The following is a 23,001-nucleotide window of genomic DNA, read 5'->3' as shown; positions in this document are numbered from 1 at the left end:
TAGCTGAGTAGTTAAGAGAGTAAGCACCCATAATAGGCTGATTACAAGATTGGGATGAGAGCAGGCCTTCCTGCTTGAACTTTCGCTGAGCTGGTGAGATGCTTCTGTCACCGTGAAATTAACAATACCATTACAAGAGATTAGCTGACAACGCTGTTAAAGCTGTGATCATGACATAATACCTTCAAATAATTCTTATTCTCATTTCTTCCTTGGTTAGTGTGTCCCTGGCTACCATGGTGTAAACTGCTCCAAAGAGATCAACGAATGTCAGTCACAGCCTTGTCAGAACGGAGGAACCTGCATCGACCTCATCAACACATACAAGTGCTCCTGCCCCAGAGGAACACAAGGTAAATACCTGAACTTACACATTCACATATGCCTTCAAAATTTTGGAAATTGTCCAACTGAACTTGTCCTTGCTTCTGCAGGCGTGCACTGTGAGATTAATTTGGATGACTGCACCCCTTCCACTGACCCCCTGACAAACGAGCCAAAGTGCTTCAACAACGGCAGGTGTGTGGACCGCGTAGGAGGATACCAGTGCGTCTGCCCCCCAGGCTACGTAGGCGAGCGCTGTGAGGGGGATGTCAACGAGTGTCTGTCGGATCCATGTGACCCAAGAGGCTCGTATAACTGCATTCAGCTCACCAATAGCTACCGCTGTGAATGTCGCACTGGATATACAGGTACTGATGTGCATCTAGTAGCACTTAAAGAGAATGAAGCATTCCCTTTTCAAGTAGCTTAATCGTGTACAGTTGGTGACAAGTTTTTTTTTCTGTCATCAGGTCAGCGTTGTGACAAAGTGTTTGATGGCTGTAAAGGAAGGCCCTGCAGGAATGGAGGAACATGTGCTGTTGCCAGTAACACACCTCATGGTTTCATCTGCAAATGCCCACCTGTGAGTCCTTTTAAAACATAATTCTACATGCCCTCTTTTTCCAGTATAGCACAATAATCTTAACCTTTGTCGATTTCTGTCTCCTCAGGGCTTCACTGGTTCCTCTTGCGAGTATGACTCTCGCTCCTGTGGGAGTTTGAATTGCAGGAACGGAGGTACCTGTGTGTCAGGTCACCTTGGCCCACGCTGCCTGTGTCCATCAACCTTCACTGGGCCTGAGTGCCAGACTCCCACTGACAGCCTCTGCATCTCAAACCCCTGCTACAATGGTGGAACATGCCAGATCACCCCAGAAGTGCCATTCTTCCAGTGCAGCTGTCCCAGCAATTTCAACGGCCTGCTTTGCCACATCCTTGACTATTCCTTTGTGGGAGGCTTTGGTCGGGACATCACCCCGCCTCCGAAAGTTGAGGTGAGCTGCGGGATTCCTCAGTGCGACGAGTGGGCAGGGAACCATATCTGTGACTCCCTGTGCAACAACCATGCCTGCGGCTGGGATGGGGGAGACTGCTCGCTTAATTTCGACGATCCTTGGCAAAACTGCTCTGCAGCTTTGCAGTGTTGGCGCTACTTCAATGATGGGAAGTGTGATGGCCAGTGCAACAGCCCTGGATGTCTGTATGATGGCTTTGATTGCCAGGGCCAGGAAGGCCAATGCAAGTAAGTCCTAAATTCAGGGAAAACTCTTGTAGGCTTCATGTTGAAATGCAGATAACAGTACTAACCCAAGCTCTTGTCTTCATTCCAGCCCGCTCTATGACCAGTACTGCAAAGATCACTATGCAGACGGTCACTGTGACCAAGGCTGCAACAACGCAGAATGCGAATGGGATGGCCTGGACTGTGCCAATAATATGCCAGAGAAGCTGGCAGATGGTCACTTAGTGTTGGTTGTCCACATCCCTCCAGAACAGCTCAAAAACCGCTCTTCAACGTTCCTCAGAGAGCTCAGCAGCGTTCTGCACACAAACGTCGTGTTCCGCCGCGATGCCAAAGGAGAACCAATGATCTTTCCTTACTACGGCAATGAACAGGACCTTGTTAAACACAACGTCCTGAAGCGTTCTGCAGAAGGCTGGCCTGAGTGGGCGTCCGTGCCCGCTAATGTTTTGGGTCAAATGAAGGAAAGCGTGTCTGCCATGGTCAGCCCTCGGAAACGCAGGGAATTAGATCCCTTGCAAGTCAAAGGGTAAACTCTACTGTGGAGAACATAATATAACCAGATTATATTAATCAACATGACTATTGACTGGAGATGTGCCAAATACTAATGTAACAATCTGTTCTTTGCTCATAGGTCTGTTGTGTACCTGGAGATTGACAACCGTCAATGCTACCAGCAATCAAGTGAATGCTTCCAGAGTGCCACGGATGTAGCCGCATTCCTTGGAGCACTGGCATCTAGCGGGAATCTCAATGTTCCCTATATTGAAGCTGTCACCAGTAAGTCACCTACCCCCCACCCTTTCTTAAGCACATCCAAAATTAGCACCATCCTAAGTAACACATGATGATTTTTCTCATCCTTCAAGGTGTGAGACCTACCCCTTCTGGTCCAGAGCTCTACCCCATGTACGTTGTCTTCTTTGGCTTGGCTGCTTTGGGTTTTGTCTGCCTTGGTGTTCTTGTTTCTCGTAAGAGGCGTCGAGAGCATGGCCAGCTTTGGTTCCCTGAGGGATTCAAAGTGTCAGAGCCCAGCAAGAAGAAACGACGAGAGCCACTGGGAGAGGATTCTGTTGGACTTAAGTAAGTGAGCTTCTTTGTATACCTGCAGCAGGCCTCTATTCCTAAGCATTGCCTGGCTGCAGCACACTTGATCATGGTCTCTTTAGTTCATATTTTGTATTTATTCTTAACGTGTCTCATCTCTTTAACAGGCCTATGAAAAACTCAGACATTAATCTTATGGATGACAATCAGAATGAATGGGATGAAGAGGATCCAGAATGCAGGCGCTTCAGGGTAAGACGCAAAGTACATTTTTGATAAGCTGTATTTCCAACTGCTTTTTTATTGTCCTGATTCTGATGTTGAGATAATTTGGTGTCTTTTCAGTTTGAAGAACAGGCCATGTTGGATCTGAGTGACCACACAGACCACAGAAAATGGACACAGCAGCATCTAGATGCAGCTGATTTGCGTATTGCGTCCATCGCTCCCACCCCTCCTCAGGGAGAGATCGAGAACGACTGTATGGATGTCAACGTCAGAGGACCAGGTTTGAAAACATCTTATTTGATGGTTTCAATAAATATTTCAAAACAACAACCCGTGAAAGATCTCATCTGGGAAAATAATGACCAACACATGACTGGTTGTTTATGTAATCATCTCACATCCTCTTTCAGATGGTTTCACTCCCCTGATGATCGCCTCCTGCAGTGGTGGAGGTCTGGAGACCGGTAACAGTGAAGAGGAAGAGGATCCCTCTGCAGAAATCATCTCTGATTTCATCTATCAAGGAGCCAACCTTCACAACCAGACTGATCGCACAGGTGAGACCGCCCTCCACCTGGCTGCTCGGTACGCCCGCTCTGATGCCGCCAAACGCCTGCTGGAGTCCAGCGCCGATGCCAACGTTCAAGACAACATGGGCCGCACCCCACTTCATGCTGCTGTGGCTGCAGATGCCCAGGGAGTGTTCCAGGTAAGTTCTGCTTCAACAGGAGTCCTTTGGCTCTCTTAGTTTTGATTCCTGTCAAATGTTTCCCAGCATCTTTAAAGTACCTTAGTAAAGAAGAGTTTGTCTTTTCAGATTTTAATCCGAAACCGTGCTACTGATCTTGATGCCCGAATGCATGACGGAACGACACCGCTGATACTGGCGGCCCGACTGGCTGTAGACGGCATGGTGGAGGAGCTTATCAACTGCCATGCTAATGCTAATGCCACCGATGATTCTGGTAGATGATTTTTTTTCAGTATTCTTCCATAAAGATCCCTTAGTGTGCCGATTTTGTTTTGATACTGAACCCTCTCCTTCCTCACTATCTCTGCAGGTAAATCTGCTCTTCACTGGGCCGCAGCTGTAAACAACGTAGAGGCTGCAGTGGTGCTGCTGAAGAATGGTGCCAACAAAGATATGCAAGATAACAAGGTATGTGAAATGCAGTGGGATTTTTTGTGTTAAATATCTAAGCCAAACCTAAAGCTGAACCCATGATTTTTTCCCTACTTGCAGTAGAAGGTCTTATGAACATTATAAAGAACTATTAAAATTTGACATACTTTCATTAAATAGTCTGTAAGTTTCTCTGGATTTAAAAGCTTTGTTGTCAAGCTCTCATTTTTACAACTCAAGGATTCATGTGATTACATGAGAAGGACTGAAACTGAGTGCTGAGGTCCCGATAAAATCAACTAAATGCATACTAAAATCAGCTGAATAGCTAATCTGGGGCAAAAACTAAGTGAAAAACTAAAACATGCATAACCACATCAACACATACATGCATACCTTTATCATCACAGACACTTGCATACACAGGCAAACAAAACCACACACACATATCATTTAAAAATGTACATGAGGGACAGACATATACTGTACATTGCCATGTATAGTGCATGTGATTGTGCAATGTGCAAAAAATGTATGACTGAACTAAAGTGGCAGTGCTGTGCAATTAATAATGCAACCAGTACATAATAAAATCTGCACATGTGCATGCTAAATCAAGATAGCATGCACATGCTAACAGTCATTTTTAAAGCCACTGGGAACTGCAAAATCTGAAAAGTTAGTAGTATCTGGTTTTGTGTACATTCAACAGTTGAACATAATTAAAGTAACATGTAAGCTATACAGCTGTTAACACCTGGAGTTAGCGTGTCTACTGGTGACCACTGTTGGTGTTTTTTTGGTGCTGAATGTTGACTGTCCTAGTTGGAATTTAGCTGCGTAAATATATAGCATTAGCTAACACTAACACCCCAAATGTAATAACTGCCCATGTGTTTAATAAACCACAAAAGTAAAACAGATCTGCAACTTATAATGTAAAAATCCCAAAAAATGTAAAAAAATTCTTCACAAACCCTGATGATAGAATGGCATAGGGCTGTATGGAATTAGAAAAAACTGACATTTGCAATAGTGGCAAAATATATTGCATTTTTTTCAGAATTAAAAAAAGTCAAGGTAAATAAATTGCCTTTTATGTACACCAATTATATTTTAAATAGCAACAAAATGATTTTTTTTATTTTAACTGTTGTACATGTGCACATCACCAGTGCAGTTGTCACATGATATATCATTCAGCATGGCAAGCCCTCAAATTAAATTTGCCTGTTTTTGTTCGTAACACATCTGTGCACACTGCAATCCGACTGAAATGTTCTGTGTCTAAGAGGGTCCAGACCTGCACAGAATTATTTCGGGATATTTTTTATGGCTCATAGCACCTCCTAGTGGTGAGAAGAATTGCAAAGGTTTACAGTGTGAGCTACATTTTGTTGTCGCTCTGGGAAATCCATGCCATATTTGTTTCAGGCAGGCCTTAAGAAGTTGGTTTAGAACTGTGATAATAATAATAATAACAGTGATGCACTGCCTATAAAGTCATAATGTTTTTGTAATTCATTCATAAATTACTAAAAGTGTCGCTTTGACACGTCTGTCTGAAACTATTTTTTGAATTAACAAACAACAATGACCTCAATAATTATTTCTAATGTTCTCATTTCATTTATGGGAAGTTATTACAATTCTGAGAGCAGCAGATTTTACCTTCCCAGAAATTTAACAAATCCCTGTAACTGTAATAGCTATTAAACTTAAATATGTGGGATTATTACTTTGCAGATTTGAATTATTAAGTTGCAGATTTGAATTACCTTTGTGATTTATCAAATTTGTAGGCCCTCATCATTTTAGCTTTAATTTAGCAACATATTTAAATCTATAAGAACAAATGGATGCATACTTGCTAAGATTAAGTCTATGCTAACTGCATAACCATGATGAAGATAGCATGACTTAATCTGTAGTGATAAAGTATAATCCGTTGTTTAAGATACTTGTGCTTCCTTTTTCTGATTCTGATGCAGGTTACTCAAACATTGGACTTTAATGATTGTTCCATGCATCTTAACTGTGCAAATTAACAAAGCGAATGTCAAATGGTAATTTAAAGCCTATCTCCAGGAGAATACGTTTTTGGAAGTATATCTAATGATATCTCTTTTTTGGTCTATCTCTTAGGAGGAGACGCCGCTCTTCCTTGCAGCTCGTGAAGGCAGCTTCGAGACCGCCAAAGTTCTTCTGGAGCACCTCGCCAATCGTGAGATCACCGACCACCTCGACCAGCTACCCAGAGATATCGCCCAGGAGCGCATGCACCACGACATCGTACGCCTTCTGGACGAGTACAACGTCGTCAGGAGTCCCGCGCTTCACAGCGCCCCTATTAGCAACCCCAGCCTCTCCCCGCCGCTTTGCTCCCCCAATGACTACCTAAGCAACCTCAAACCCACCCTCTCTGCCAAGAAGGTTCGCAAACTCAGCTCTGGCAAAGGAGGGAAAGACGGGGGTAAAGATAAAGTAAAGAAGAAGAAGTCGCTAGATGGGAAGGGTAACTTGCTGGACACTTCAGCTGTCCTCTCCCCGGTTGATTCCCTCGAGTCGCCGCATGGCTACCTCTCTGATGTGGCCTCGCCTCCTATGACATCACCCTTTCAGCAGTCACCACCCATGTCTTTAAATCACCTTCAAGGCAGCGGAGACTCCCATATGGGCCAGATGAGCATGGGTAAAGATATGGGCTGTATGTCTTTCGATCCTAACCCACCCCGTCTCTCCCACTTGCCCGTGTCCAGCCCCAGCAGTCAGGGCACAACGTCTATAGGTGGCAGCAGAGGAGGCCAGTGTGACTGGGTCTCCAGGATGCACCCAGGTGTCGGCCAGCAAGGAGGCTTCAACCAGGCACCGCAAATATCCCACAGCATGATGGGTCCTCTGCATGGGGTCAGCACCGCCACTCTGTCTCAGATCATGGGCTACCAGAACCTGCAGACCAGCCATCTCGGTTCGTCCACGCACATGATGCAGAGGCAGCTCCAGCACCAGAACTCCAACTCTGCCACAGCTGGGCAGTCCCTGAACCAGAGCTTCCCCAGCGTGGAGCTGAACGGCTCTGACATGCAGCAGAACAACGCTCGCTCGATGCCTATCCACACCGTAATGCCTCAGGAGACCCAGATCCTCGGCACCCAGTTTCTCACCCCTCCCTCCCAGCACAGCTACTCTGGCCCTATGGACAACACCCCCAACCACCAGCTTCAGGTGCCTGACCACCCGTTTCTAACCCCATCCCCAGGCTCCCCTGACCAGTGGTCCAGTTCGTCCCCACATTCCAACATGTCCGACTGGTCTGAAGGCATCTCAAGTCCGCCTACGAGTATCCATTCACAAATGAATCTGATCCCAGACCAGTTTAAATAGAGACAGAACTCTTTAGTGGGACAATATATACTGTATTAACATGGACATACAAGAAGACAGACGAACCTTTATCAGGACTCAACATGCCTTTTTTTATTCTCTGTTTTTATACTAACGACAAGAACAGTTTTAGTAATTTTGTATTTATTTATGTGCTTTTTTTGACCTGAAATATAAAGAAGATGCTTTTATATTTATGCTTTTTTTAAGTTCTTTTATTATGTTATGTATGGGAAGGTTAGAAACTGTTAAAAGGAGTGTATATCAGAAGAAAAGACTCCTTGATGTGTACACTGGCTATTTATTTGTGTCTTGTGTTGCTTTATTCACTGGATTTATTTTAATCTTGCATCGACCTTCTTAAATTTTATTTTCGGGGATTTGCATTGTGTTATGTTTGTACAGATTTTTTTCAACTTTTATAGATTATTTTAAAGTTTTCAGTATTAATTATATTTTAACCTCCTTTGTCTTTTGAAGCAACACAGGTTTTGTTACTAAACTACATTTCACTAAGTCTTATCACTGAGTCTGTGTTAGATGATGATCGGATATATATTTAAAGTTTCATCTGTCATATTGTTGCTACACTGCTCCTCTCTTGGCAGGATTATAAAGAGAACTGAGGTAACTTACTTTGGAGATTTGGGACCTTAAAGCACAGAACAAATATCCCTTAGAGATGAGTGGAAACGCATCCTAATCAGCCTGAGCCTATTTGTCATTAAGTAATGGTCTTGGTTGGTGCTGAGCATTGATTTTAGATCAACTATGAAGAAAGGAATGTTTCTTTCCTTCATATTTAATCTCTTATCAGTGAGTATGGTTACCATGTTTAACCTGATAAGTGTTAAAGTGCAGACCTGTTGTAGAAAGTTGTTACATTTGCCACAAAATAGTGCCAGTGTGAGTTTTGTTTTTCTGAAGAAAAACAGAGTATTTGTGAGATTTCCTGTAAAAAATATTGTTTTCAAGGTGGAGAATATTGGAAAAAAACAAAGGGGACCTGTGTGAGCGTGTATGTTTGTGCGTATGTGTGTTCAACGACATCGCCTGCACTTTTGTAAAGGAGTGTGGAGAAAGGTGTCTAAATGTCACGTTTTATAAACTAATTCTGAGATAAAGAGGTTTTAAGAAAAAGCTGTAATTCAAAATCAATGTTCATGCAAAGTTGTAGTTTGCAAAGAAGTATTTCCTGATTTAAAATGTTTTGTAAAAATTGTCTTGATTTAATAAAAGCTGTTGTTAAGCTTTAATTCTTTTCTTCTTTGTTCCATTAAAAAATGTTTCTGGTAGCATAGCCATTGTTGTGACAAAATTAACCAGCTACAGTGCATTCATGAAGTACTCAGACCCACTTCTTAACCATGATTAATCACAGCGTAGTGATGTGATTAACTTGATAAATTTTTTTAATGAAGTAACAAGTGTAAAAACAACATTTTTATTCTGATTAATCTAAGTTTAGTGCCCCATCATGAAAGTCGTATTTAAGAATGTTTTGCATGTTTATTAAAGATTAAAAACACACAAATATCACACTGACATACAATCACCAGCCACTTTAGTAGGTACACCTTGTTAGGACCAGGTTGGACCCCCTTTTGCCTCCAGAACTGCCTGAATTCTTAGAGCAATAGGTTCAACAACATTTTGGAAACATTCCTCAGAAATTTTGATCCATATTCACGTGAAAGCATCACACAGTTGCTGCAGATTTGTTGGCTGCACATTCATGATGACAATCTCCCATTCCACCACATCCCAAAGGTGCTCTAGTGCAGTGATTCCTAACCTTTTGTCCTTTGAGCACCCCCAACTTCTAAGAAAAACTTGCCCCCCCCCCCCCCCCCCCATAGAAAAATAGTGATACTTTTTGGCCAAAATTAACGTACTTTTTTTTTTTGTGTGTAAATCCAAACAAAGTAGCCCGAAACACAAATTCCTGTACCCAAAAACCATTGTATGAATTATTTATGATTTTTATACTATGATTTCTGTATGGTATAACATACATTCATGATATGGTACATGGTATGTGCAAAGCTAATTTTATCAACCTCAGTGCAGACAGAGCCTCAGGCCCCCCCTGAGATCTCTGGCGCCCCCTAGGGGGGCCCAGACCCCAGGTTGGGAACCAAGTCTTTAGTGGATTGAGATCTGGTGACTGTGGAGGCCATTGGAGTACAGTGAACTCACCGTCATGTTCAAGAAGCCAGTCTGAGATGATCTGAGCTTTGTGACATGGTGCATTATCCTGCTGGAAGTAGCCATCAGAAGAAGGTATACTGTGGTCATAAAGGGATGGACATGGTCAGCAACAATACTCAGGTAGGCTGTGGCATTAAAACAATGCTCAATTGATACTAAGGGGCTCAAAGTGTGCCAAGAAAATATCCTCCACACCATTACACCACCACCACCAGCCTGAAGCATTGATACAAGGCAGGATGGATCCATGTGGTTTGGCTCTGAGTTTTGCACTGAGGAGAGGCTTTCGTCTAGCCCACTGCCATATCCCCAGATCGGTGGGGTGCTGTAGTGACGGTTTTCTTTCTGAAACTTTGCCCCATCCCCACACAGGATCTCTAGAGCTCAGTCAGAGTGACCATCGGGTTCTTGGTCACTTCTATTACTAAGGCTTTTCTCCCCCGACTGCTCAGTTTGACCAGCTCTTGGAAGAGTCCTGGAAATGTGAGAATTCTCGAGGCTACTGTGCTCTTGGGAACCCACAGTGCAGCAGAAACTTTTGTAACCTTCCCCAGATCTGTGCCTTGGAGCTCTGCAGGCAGTTCCTGTGACCTCATGGCTTGTTTCTTGCTCTGATATCATTGTCAGCTGTCAGGCCTTCTATAGAGAGCTGTGTACTTTTCCAAATCACGTCCAATCAATTTAAATTACCACAGGTGGACTCCAATCAAGGCATAGGAACATCTTAGCAAAGATCAGAGAAATGGGAGGAACCTGAGATAAATCTCAAGTGTTGTTTCAAAGGGTCTGCCCACTTATGTAAATCTGATTTTTTTTTTTTTTTTTTTCTTATAAATTTACAAAGATTTCTAAAATTCTGTTTTCACTTTGTCCTGATGTGGTACTGAGTGTAGACAAATGAGAACAGGAATGAATATGAAATAGAAATCAGGCTGCAACATTACAAGAATTGAAAAAGTGAAGGGGTCTGAATGCACTGCATTTGTAGCTGTTGGTGTCTACTGCCCTCTTGTGGTGATAACCGAGTAGTACCACAGTGATTTTGTTTAAAGGGGCTTTTGTAGGTTATTAGCTAATACAGTGGAAGTGAATAGAAACTGAAGAAAGAGAGCGAGAAAGAGAGACAGGAAAAGAGTTACAAACTGGACTTGAACCTTGGATGAAGCTCATTTTACCCTCTACCATTTACAAGCCTTTCAGGGCCGGCTGCTGAGAAGCATCCCCACATCATGATGCTGCCACCTCCGTGGATCTCAGTGGGGATGTTGCGTTTGTGGTGATGTGCAGGTGTCATGGTAGTGTGTTCTCTGCACTCTGCCAAACCTGGGGTCCCTGCTTTCTACAGCTGAGAGGCAGAATCATCACAGATCTATTTTTGTAAGTCTTTGTCTAGTTTTTGTCACAGGAAAAAAGCTGTCGACAAACATTTTTAGTCACAGTTTTAGTTGACAAAATTAACACTGGTTTGATGTCTGCCAAAGAAAGTATCTTGTCTGACGGCCAAAAATCTTTCATTTCTTGATGATGGATTTAACTGAACTCTAGGGCAGGGGTGTCAAGCTCAATCACAACAGGGGCCGGATTCTGGATTCAGGTCTACCCTGAGGGCCAAACAGGGTCACCTTTGTAACCAGAAACTGTCAACCTCATTTCACCAGTAATAAAACATGAAAAAAAAAGACTGATGATCAATGATTTTGACATTTAAAAAGTTAAAAAGATAAGTTTAAAGGCTCACAATCTGAGAAAAGTAAATTTATTAGTTCAAAAAGCTCAAAACATGAAATTGAAACTGAAAAATAATGTTTTTAAAGGGCAAATATATAAGAAAGAAATCAAAATCATGAGTTTAAAAGGTCAAAATATGAAATAAAATTGTAATCATGAAATTAAAAGTCAAAATATGATTCAAAATTTTAAGTTGTGAGTCTAAAAGGTCAAATTATGGGATTATGAATTCAAAGTTTGGAGTTGAAAATATGAGGTAACATACAAAATAATTGGTTAAAAAGGTCAAAATATCACTTAAAAATTAGAATTATAAATTTTAAAGCTCAAAATATTATATGAGAGGTCAAAATTATGAGGTAAAATGCTCAAAGAATGAAGTCAAAATCCTAAGTTTGAGTCCTAATTGTGAGATGCTAAATTGAAAATATGAAATTAAACACAAATGACTTTATTTTCCCACATTCCTGACTTCTTATCGAAATGTTTTTACTCCTTACTTTTTCAGATTTTGTGACTTAAGAAGGATTTCTTAAATCATCAAGGATAAGTTCAGATTTTTATATTTGAGGAAATCTGCAGACCTCAGACTGATGGCCAGTTAGAACAGAAATATGAGATCATCTTGGGGGCCAGATTTAACTGTTCCACGGCCTGGATTTGGCCCCTGGGCCTTGAGTTTGACACCTGTGCTCTAGGGGATGTTCAGTGCCTTGGAAATGTTTTTTTGTTTTTTTGTTTTTGTTTCCACTCCCTGACTATACTTTTCAACAACCTTTATTCTGGGTTTCTTGGAGTTTTCTTTTGTCTCCATGGTGTAATGGTAGCCAGAAATAGTGATTAACCAGTCACCAGACCTTCCAGAAACAGGTGTCTAGTCGAGGAGACAGTCACTTGGGACACATTCACTGTAGTCAGGTGATTCCTGCTCAATAATTGTGAGATTACCAGCACCAATCTGCTGGATGTCTTTTGAATCAGGCCAGTCACTTCATCTAATCGTCTTTTTTTCCAGTAAATATTTTATTATTTGGCATTACTTTTTACTTTTATTTATCACTTTGAAACCACAGAGTTTTTGTTTGTTTTGTTCTTGTCAAAAAGCCCTATTTTATTGACCATAACATAAAATCAGTAAAAGGGTAAAACGTGAATACATTTTATAGGCAGTGTAAGTTCATCAAATCCTGTTTTTTGTAGGCCACACACTCAGTGATGCACACTGTTTTCATATATTATGAATGCTTTTATTTTATTGATCTTAATTTAGTTTTATTTGCACTCAGCTTTGGCAGCTTTGATTTATTTCCTGTGTCAGTAAATTCAATAGAATTAAGCTGGCTGCTACAGTCCTGCAGCGCCCTCTACAGGCTGATGGAGCCGTCAGAGGATACCAGTCGTCCCCATAGAGACAGGCTCCTACAACAGGCACCGTTACACCAGCTATCGCCTTTCTGAGGCGATGACAGCCTCGATATGAAACAGCAGACAGTCGGACGTTCATAATTTCCTCGAGAACAGGCCTCCGGATGGTCGCCAAACAGATTTTTTATTATTGGATTAACCACCATCAGCCGCCAGCCGCCGCAGCTTTATCCTGAGAGGCCGGACCGGAGATTTGTGTCGCTGGGCAGGGAGGAGTCCTCTCTGTTATTCCACTGGTAGCTGAAGCAGGGCCAGCATGTCGGCTTTATAACAACACATCCCTCTGAAAGCTGTGAAGAGGAACAAATGCAGGCGTAGAGGTGAGTCTTTGTCATGTTTCCATGCTTTTATTTCGGTGAGCAGTTAAGCTAGCTAATAGCTAGCGTTAATAGGCTGTTAAGTTAATGTTGCTAGGAGACTGTTAGGTCATTCATTGGTCAAATGTCCACCCAAGACCAGGGATAAACAGCAGCTAACGCTAAAAATGCTAATATCTTCTTTTTATTTCAGGTGGATAATACACCAAGGGAAGCTTTTATTCATACCTTAAAGTGCTGCTTTATTTTATTCCTAACATAACATATAATCAGCCAATTACAGGCTAAAAAGGGGGATTAATCATGTTTGACTGGGATTTAAAAACTGCAAACACATGAAAATCACAGAATAACATTAACAGATGATTGACAGCTCAGCCTCCCCTTAAAGGAGCACGTTCAACAAGGTGGGTCCTTTCTGTGTACGCTAGAAGCAGAGCAGGTGCTGTCAGAGAGCCAGGCCCCTGCTGCTTGTTATTCTCCATGTCGATGATGTAATGCAGGCGGCTGTGATTGTAACTGTGTGCAGGATGGATGTGGAGGTGAGTGCTGGCAGGGACAGCACCTGGAGAGCAGCAGTGGCGGATGATGATGATGATGCAGGAGGAGGAAGCATGGAGGCTCAGGTCGTACCGCTGGAGCTCTACGACTCGGCAAGAGCCAAAATAGACGCAAATCTCCGCTGGTTGTTTGCCAAAGCCTATGGTATAGGTAAGGCTATTCTCCTTTGATGGTTAACACCTTGCATCATGTAGCTATCTTGTAATAATCGCACGCTATTACTAACTCATTAAAGCAATTTCTGTTGTGCAAATCGCCATGTTACTGGCATAATGCATTTGCACACAGGGGCATAGCTAAGGATTTTGGGCCCTCAGAAAGAATATCACACAGGCCCCCCTTAACTGGATAGCCAAGCAACAAATGTTGCATCATTTTTTACAAATACATATGCATGTTAATGTATATTTGAAACATAATTTCTCTATTTATGTGCAATATTTTCACTGTGGTTAAATTGAATTTACTTGCATTGTTTCGCAGTGCTGGGCTATACCATTTGGACATTTTTAACCCTTTACCTACTGAGTCTAAAAATGGCGATTTGGACATATTTTGCTATTATGGCTGTAAAATAGTCAGGAAATGCCCTGAGTCTGAGAGCTTTGGTCCCTTTTCCCAGGAGTACTTGAACTTGACTTTTCAACATCTGGTAAATGATTATTGCACATTATATGGAATTGTCAGAACACAAAAACACAAAAACAGATTTGTTTTTCATGACTTTTATGAGAAGAAATTTTGTTATTGCTCATGAAGTTTTGATTTGACATTTAAAATGTGAACCTATACATGTTTAGAATAATCACCAGTCATTTTTGGAGTCTAGGACTCTGGGTGTGCAAAACACAGTGCAAAAGATAACTATATACATAGGCAACAATTAGTGCAAATGAAGGTGGAAAAATGCATTCTCAGCATTCTCAAGTAACATGTTGTTAGTGCACATGACAGACACGCACAAATGCCACTATCTAGCGCTATTTTTTGAAAACAAAACACCACTCTCGCTCGCTCTCCTTTTACCCTCTTCCTTCACTCTCCTTTCTCACTCGTCTTCTGCCAAAGCTGCCGTTTTCGCTGTGATGTTTGACATTAACGTAATATATATACCACAAATCATATATTGCCAGAAAACACAGATTCTCAGCTCTCTGTCAGCGTTGGAATTTTTTAGATTGAGCAAACTTTGGAGGAGTTACAGTGTTGAGAATCTGTGTAGCAGTCTCACGATACTTCTGGTGTTTTGCTATGGTGTTTTGCTATGAATGCCCATGTCATATGGTTGCAAGTACCATAATAAACCATGTATGTATGCATGCCCACAGTTCTCAGCTTTCCAACTCCGTTGGAATATTTTTTGATCGGACAAACTTTGACAGAGTTATGGTATAGCGGCCGATCCATCCAAAATTAAAGCCGCTCCAGGCTAAACACGGGAGTCAAAGTGATGACGCCCACTCGCTACTTTATCGCACCAAACCCAGTTTATTTACATAGCGCTGCATCTTACCATTGAACAACTTTACCGAACAAAAAACCGAAATAGGTCAAATTCTAACCTAGAACGTGCGGTCAACAGAAAATGTCCTCCCTGTGCTCACCCCACTCCAACTTCTAGCAGAGGCACACCACAGGTGCACAGGTGGAGTAAATTAACTGATCACCGCCGTGCCACCAAAAACCACACCCACTAATCCGTGCGTAAACCAAAACCCACCTACACCCAAAGGCATCTCCAAAACTTACATGTTTGGCTCCTACATATGGTAATAATACTCTGGACATATTAAACACAGCGCCGGCGCTGGCTCAGTAGGTAAAGGGTTAAGGGAGTAGTTGAGGCACCCCCAGTATTTATTTGACTCTATTTGATACAAATTTCAGTCTGTTGACCCATTCATTTTGTTTCTTTTGATTCAATAATGACACTAATTACGAAGAAAAAATAGAACACACTTTTCATTGCAGACTCCTCAAGGGCCCCTCTCTACTGTGGGCCCAGGTAATCAGTACCCCCCCCCCCCCGTGCTACGCCCCTGGTTGCACATGTAAGAGCCAGCATGATATAAAGAGCAAGCAAACTCTTGCTTGAAGAGTTTGCTGAATGCAAATCCTGTTGATTGAGAAGAGTAATGGTATTATAAGCTTGTAAAGGTTCACTTAACATCAACATTGCAATTGCACTGCAATACTAGTAAGTAGCTGATATAGTGTCTATATAAAGTATTTAAGAAAGCACAAAATAACTTCTTTAATGTCAAAGTGAAGTCAGATTTTTAAAAAACAATTTTGATTTAATAGAAATATGTAATTTGAAATATGTTATTGCATAGATATTCACCCCCTTCAAGTCAGTATTTAGTTAAAGCACCTTTGGCTGCAATCACAGCTCTGGGTCTGTTTGGATAGGTCTCACTCAGGCTCATACATCTGGACACTGCAGTTTTACTCCATTCCTCTTTGCTCAAGATCTGTCAGGTTGCATGTGAATGGAGCATGAACAGCCCTTTTCAAGTCCAGCCTCTTATTCTCTATGGGATTGAGGTCTGGGCTTTGACTCAGCTGCTCCAGAACATTCACAATGTTGTCTTAAAACCATGCCTGTGCAGCTTTCACTGTATGCTTCAGGTCAGGGTCTTGCTGGGAAATAAATCTTCCCCCAAGCCATAGTTTTCTAGCAAACTGAATCAAATTGTTCTCCAGGGTTTCCCTTTATTTTCCTGTAGTCAATAGTCATGTCCTTACACAAGTTTTCACAAGTTAGACCGAAAAATCCCAGAACATATAGCCTTGTTTAAACTATTAAAACTACTAGTTTTAATCCCTATATTATGAAATTTATAGTCATATTCTTATTGATACATAGCCATAAAATACATGGCATCGGTATATGCAATTATCACCATATGAATACCCAAAACTCAAGAGCAAAACAATGCTGGAATCTTTTCAATATCAATGAATGATAAAGTCAGTACTTAAACAAAATGGGGAAAATAGACCAAAATAAGACATGGTATGCAGGTGTCCTCATTTATTTTTTCCAGTGATTGGGTAATAAGTTACTAAGTTTTTTATTTTTATTTTTCTCCATCTGGTTCTTTCCTTCATCCAATGGTTGATCAAAGTTCCTCAAGAACAGAATCACTACAACATGAAACCATAGCCGAGGTTTCGTGTTCCTCTGTAAAGACCCAGACCAACATCTCCAGATCAGCCAAAGACTTTTATCCCCAGGTCACTAGCTCTGACCAGATCTGCCAAAAACATCAAAAACAATCACTCCATATCGCCTGGCTGCAAGTACGTGTCTAGTCATCATTTCTCCTCTAATGTGGGTTTTTGTGTCACCCGATGATTGCTCTCGCTGTAGTGTAAGGAGGAGGTCAGCTGTGCTGTTCATGCAAGCCCACACGTCTCTGCAATTTTACAATCCGTTTGACAATGAGGCTTTTGGAAGGAGACACAGAGGCAGTCATTCAGAGAAGGGAAAGTCTTTGTCATCATTTCAGGTTTATGGGTACAGTAGTTTTAGTGTTTCCTGCACTGCAGAGCTGTCTTCTGTGATGCAGAGGATGACTCAGTAAACTGAGTCTTAGAGTGGAACAACCCACTAACATTCAAAGCTTGTGGTGGGATAAACAGCCGCTGAATATTTAAGATGGAGATAATATCGTCCAACAGTTGGAGCGTTTTCATTCTTAGAGATATTAGGGTTATGCTGATACCCACATTTTGAATTTACCTTTTGCTCATAACAGCGTTTGGGTTACACATATTATTTGAAATTGTGTTGTTTTTTTAAAATGTGGGACTTTTCACAACTGGAAATATACTGTTTCCATGTTGTAGACATTGGATACATTCTATGCTATGATATACTGATAAAAGCTTCTCCTTTGTATCGCCAAACACTGGGTTGCTTCCATGGTACAGATCCAGTACCCACTGTGAACACCAGACCATGACCTTCTCTCCCCCGTCAAGCTTCATGCTCTCCATAATCTGATTGGCTCATCCTGACGTCAGCGTGCCACAGACAGTCAGGACCTCTAAACAACAAGAGAGTTTACTTCCTGCAGCTTTTCTACCCACTCTGAGAAGAAAAGTACCAGTATTACATGTTGAGATTTTTACCAGGATGTTACAGAAGAAATGGTGGCCAAATCTGATGGGGCTGAGCCCTTCTCGAGCCGTTTCATATCTAGGACCATGGGTTGGGAATTGCATGCTAATGAAATATGACGTAATTTCACCTTATGACTTTATGACTGTTAATACTAAACTGGCAAAGTAACATTCTAACTTTTGAGGGATGTTATTCAAATGTAGAGCTTTAAGTTTGAGCTTTATGCTCGTTTCCTAAATCTGTCTCACTGCAGACAACTTAATGCAATCACTTCTTTTGTGGATATTACTGTGTCTTATCAAAATGAATTTGCAGCCATACATGATGGTATAATTTTCCTTCAACTACTGTAGAGGTGTCACCTCCCAGAGGGAAGTTTTCTAGTTATGATACCCATCAGACTGAGCCTTTCCATGGAAGTTAGGAAATAGCATTTTTGGGTCCTCTCCAAGTATTCAGAGCTTCTCCAATAGGTTGTTTGCAGTCACATGATCCTAATTGTCTACTGAATGTCAGAAGTTGGGGGGTAGCCATTAGGACTGAATGGGAATGGAGGAAAGTTAGTACAGCTCTAAATTTACCTGTACACTGCAATTATCATAGTATTGAATATGATCACTACACTTTACCAAAAAGGTTTTTTTTTCCCACAGTTTAATAGACATGCTTGATCTGAGGGTGATCAATATCAACATTTACTCTGTCCTGCAGACCTCCTAGCCTCCAGCATCGTCTAATCAGATTTAGGCAGACAAGAGTCTTAAGGAGTCTTGTACTGACCTAAAAGACTAGCTGGCCCCTTCAAAATATATTTTAAAAATCTTTTTCTGTCACAAACATGCTTTTGATTAAAACTGGCTATCAACTGAATGAACCTGGTGGGATAAGCAACTGAGTAATGATGAGCTGTTCACAAACAAGCCTGTGCTACGACTCGGCTCTGTTATGTTAGCTGCGGTAGCTGGCTCTCGTTTAAGTGCCAGTTTCCTATCCTCCATGCTTTGTCGTTATTTAATACACATTTAAAAAGCCAAACTGACCAAATGAAGAAACGTTTGGGAGCCAAACAACCAGCTCTACTGAGCTGGGCCAAATGATCTGGATCTCTCAAAAGAGACAGATTTCCCCCTAGGGTGCCTGAGACCTTAAATATACACTTTTACACATGGCTCAGTCCATAAACACCTGTTGAACTTAAAACACCTGCAGGATTCTTTTGCAGTGCATGCTAATGTCAGCCATTTCATTTTCTGATCCCAAAGATGATACAAAACAAGGGTGGATAAAACCATTTTGAGTTTTTACACCAGGAGCTAATGAGCTGCATATTCTTGATAATTATTGGTTATTATCATTATTTTTTTAAAGATATATTTTTGGGCTTTTTATGCCGTTAATGACAGCGGAGGACAGTGGATAGAATTGGAAACAGGGATGAGAGAGTTGGAGGGAGACATGCTGGACAGTGCCACAGGCTGGACTCAAACCCGGGCCAACCGGCGCACCCTAAACCACAAGGCCACCTGCGCCCCAATAATAGGTTGAATTTAAATCATTTTGAACAGTGTTAATTATATTTCTTTTTTCGATGACAAAAACTGGACAAAGACTAACAAAAATAGATCTGTGATGACTAAAATGACAAAAAGTAAGGTTAGTTTTCGTCATGATGACTAAAACTAGACTAAAATGTAAGTTAGTTTTTGTTGGACATTCAAAATCTGTGATATTTCTCCACTGTAGGTAAATGTGTCAAAAAACAATGCATCTGCATGTATTCTGCCTCTCAGCTGTAGAAAGCAGGGACCCCAGGTTTGACAGAGAACACACTACCATGATTTGGTACCAGATTTAGGCAAGAGAATAAATGCTAAAAGTAAAGGACTAAAAGGTAAAGGACTAAAAGTAAAGACTAAAATGTGAGGACTTTTATGGACTAAAACTAGAATAAAATGTTTTTGAGTTTTCATGGACTAAAACTAAAAGACATTTCATCTAAACTAAGACTAAAATTAAAAATAGCTGCCGAAATTAACACTGTTTTGGAAGCACCCTAGGGTGCTGTGGCACCCGTGTTGAGAAAGGCTGATCTACTGTAGATTAACACTTGCCATAGCTCTTTTTGCTGCAGGCGGCTAAAAACTGGAATCCATGGCTTCTGTCATTTCTGAAAACTTTGCCAAAAACCTGTCAAACCTGTGAACTCCAGGCTTGTAGAAAAATTCAACTTAAGATATAAATACCCTGAGAAGGTGTTCAGATAGTCCTTGTGAACATCTGACCCCATTTGAAGGCACCATGTGTATATATGTCAGCCCTGTGATTGACTGGTGAACAGTCCAGGTGGTACCCCGCCTCTCCTCCATTGACAGCTGGGACTCAGTCCTACCCCCCATGACCCCACATGGGATGAGTGGTGTAAATAAAAGGATAATAATGACAGTAAAGACACTGAAAACTTATCAGCGGTGTGTTCCTGCTTGAATCTAAAGCAGGTCATTTCATGTTTGTTTTCTGTGATGCCATCCTGCGTCACTGATTCTAACAGACAAGGACAGAAGTTTCAAAACAACATTATTAGATTAGACGGCAAACCCACAAACACAGCAGTGTGTGGAGGACAGCGTCCGTATGTGCTGGTGTGAAAGTCAGGACAGTCACATGTTTAAGTGTGTAATGGGATTGAACCTGAGGGCTTCTGTCTGTAGAGTGTTTGTTTGGACAGGTTTATTAGCTTTTAATTAATTTAATTTAATGTAATAGTCTGTAGAGAATCTTTTCAAAATGTCAGGAGAAACACGGGAATGTTTTCATCTGTGTTTTTTGTGTCAGAGATGAAATAGATTATTAGATTTGGACCTAGTTGACCTGCAGTGACTAGGATAATGTATCACATATTGTTAATGGAATACAGTACTTGCATTGTCTATATCAGTGGTTCTCAACTGGTGGGTCGGGACCCAGAATTGGGAGCAGTCTTCAGTGGGTCGAGACTAGGTGGTTGAAAAAAATGTTGGCAAAAGCCCTTAAGTCCTTATTGGACATGCATCAGTACCTTTTATTTTACTCTGTTTTACTGTGAAATAGGGCAAATTTAAATGTTTGATCAATATTTCAACTAATTTACCTCCTCTTCTTGTAATAAACGGCCTCTTTTCCCATGATAGTGAAGAAATTTCACAAGTCCTCTGGAAAATTAGCAACATTTGACATAATGATGGGAAAAGAATGTATAAAATTTGTCAGTTTTGTCCTTTTTCTTTTTTATATCGGGTGTTTTGATCCAATCATGCTCCAAACTGCAACATATTTAATTAACTAAACATTTGTTGTTGAAAATATTTGGAAACGTTGGTCATGATCTGTCGTGAGACAGACTGGTGGGTTCTGAGCCAGGACCACTTGCTGGAAAATAAACCTTCTCTGAAGCAGTAGTTCTCTAGCAGACTGAATGAGATTGTCCTCCAGGATTTTCCTATATTTTGTCACGTTCATATTACCCTCTATCTTTACAAGCCTTCCAAGCCTGCCAAGAAGCATCCCCACAGCATGATGCTGCCACCATCATCTTTCACGGTGGAGATGGTGTGTCGGGGGTGGCCAAAAAGCATCATTTTGGTCTCATTAGACCAAAGAACTTTCTCCCACTTGACCATGGAGTCTCCCACATGCCTCTAGTCAAGATTTAATGAGATTTCTTCAACAGTGTCTTTCTCTTTGCCACTCTTTGCCATAAAGCTTTGACTGATGAAGAACCCGGCCAACAGTTGTTGTCTGCAGAGTCTCTCCCATCTCAGCTGCTGAAGCTTGGAACTCCTTCAGAGTAGTCATAGGTGTCTTGGTGGCCTCTCTCACTAGTCTCCTTCTTGCACGCTCACTCAGTTTGTGAGGACGGTCTGATCTAGACAGATTTACACATGTGCCATATTCTTTCCATTTCTTGATGATGGGTTTACCTGAACTCTGGAGGATGTTCAGTGCTTTGGAAAATGCTTTTGTACCCATCCCCTGACTTATAATCTTCAACAACCTTTTCTCTGAGTTGCTTGGAGTGTTCTTTTGTCTTCAGAGTGCAATGGTAGCAAGTAGAGGTAGAAGAAATAATCGATTCTTAGATGCATTGTGGTGTGGAGGTGGAAGACTGAATGGATTTATACATGTCTAATAATCGATAATTGTTATTTAATGCTGTGGAATAGCAGGAACAAAAAGGTGGAACTTTGACACACAGTGCCTAACAGCAAGATTTAGACTACCAGTTGTTCATCTGTGAAAAGGACATTTTTATGTCTGTAATTTCAGAAATGTTACAAGGAAAGGATGCTGCTACCTGTGGTTCAGTGCAGTTATAAATTTTCAGTTTATACACATCTTCGATTAGAGGATAGTGGACATTTAATTTATCTCTTTTTTTCTAAATACAAAGGAAATGTTTTTATGTTTGTCACAGTGATAACAACAGAAATGTAAAAAAAAAAAAAAGACAAGTGCAGCAAAATGCATCAATAATCGATTACGAATTGAATCGTAGCCCTATGAATTGTAATTGAATCGTGAGCTGTCTAAAGATTTACTGTTAAGACATGAAAACAATACTTACGCCCAAGTTTTAACATATTCTTTGCTTTTTTCTTCAAATTTTCTGAGCTGTAGATGATCCTAATCTAAGCCAAAGTATGTATAACAAGTCTAACACATCATGTGATGAAGCTCTCTGAAAAAATAAGTATGAGAAAATACCAAACATACAGTAATTATAGTTTAGCCAACTTTTGGTGTCTGTTAATGAAGTTGTATATATTTTTAAAATGTTAAAGAGCTTTAAAATAAAAGGAATAAGCTCCACTGAACTGAAGCCCCCACAGTTGGGCTTTAAATGCCAGCTAACATGTTTATTCTGCAGGGTCAGACTTCTGTACAGGGTGCAGCAGCTTACAGGCTCTGTTTCCCCAACATATTGTCTGCTGAAGAAGACTCCATTAAGCCCTCTTATCACAGAGCAGAGTTGTGGCTTTCCCCTGCAGAGCTCCGAGTCTGACAGCTCTGCCCTGACTGTCAGCAAGATCTCTGCTGATCAATCTGACCTTCTGTCTGAGAGAACAGGAACAAAGGCGCCCCCTGCCCTCCCCCTCTCCTCTTGATTTACCCACACACAGATGCACACCAGAGTGGGCTTTAACACAGGATCAGGTGGATAATAAATATCTAAGCAGAATTAGCAACCAGGATTAAAGGGCAGCTCCCCCCATTCAATTCTTCACACCACTCACACATA

At 41.2% G+C, this 23,001-nt stretch overlaps 2 protein-coding genes across 5 annotated transcripts in view; both read left to right on the top strand.

Moving 5' to 3' along the window:
* Window positions 1-8,570, top strand: part of notch1a (notch receptor 1a) — a 32,095-nt gene extending 23,525 nt beyond the window's left edge. The window contains exons 22-34 of the mRNA XM_041810864.1: window positions 221-353; window positions 435-692; window positions 795-907; window positions 996-1,567; window positions 1,656-2,096; window positions 2,205-2,350; window positions 2,440-2,653; window positions 2,785-2,869; window positions 2,963-3,125; window positions 3,256-3,554; window positions 3,663-3,810; window positions 3,907-4,004; window positions 6,114-8,570. Of these exons, the coding sequence (XP_041666798.1) occupies window positions 221-353; window positions 435-692; window positions 795-907; window positions 996-1,567; window positions 1,656-2,096; window positions 2,205-2,350; window positions 2,440-2,653; window positions 2,785-2,869; window positions 2,963-3,125; window positions 3,256-3,554; window positions 3,663-3,810; window positions 3,907-4,004; window positions 6,114-7,352 (3,909 nt within the window). The 3' untranslated portion in view covers window positions 7,353-8,570. The remainder of the gene's footprint in view (window positions 1-220; window positions 354-434; window positions 693-794; window positions 908-995; window positions 1,568-1,655; window positions 2,097-2,204; window positions 2,351-2,439; window positions 2,654-2,784; window positions 2,870-2,962; window positions 3,126-3,255; window positions 3,555-3,662; window positions 3,811-3,906; window positions 4,005-6,113) is intronic.
* Window positions 8,571-12,885: 4,315 nt separating this feature from the next.
* camsap1a (calmodulin regulated spectrin-associated protein 1a) overlaps window positions 12,886-23,001 on the top strand; it is a 37,955-nt gene continuing 27,839 nt past the window's right edge. For all 4 annotated transcript variants that reach the window (XM_041810065.1, XM_041810063.1, XM_041810064.1 and 1 more), the window contains exons 1-2: window positions 12,886-13,036; window positions 13,563-13,744. In XM_041810065.1, coding sequence (XP_041665999.1) covers window positions 13,564-13,744 — 181 coding nt within the window. In that variant the 5' untranslated portion in view covers window positions 12,886-13,036; window position 13,563. The remainder of the gene's footprint in view (window positions 13,037-13,562; window positions 13,745-23,001) is intronic.

This window comes from Cheilinus undulatus, linkage group 17 (assembly GCF_018320785.1).
Source record: "Cheilinus undulatus linkage group 17, ASM1832078v1, whole genome shotgun sequence".
Lineage (NCBI taxonomy): Eukaryota > Metazoa > Chordata > Actinopteri > Labriformes > Labridae > Cheilinus > Cheilinus undulatus.
The sequence above is the reverse complement of the archived record's forward strand: the minus strand, read 5'-3'. Positions and strand labels throughout refer to the sequence as shown.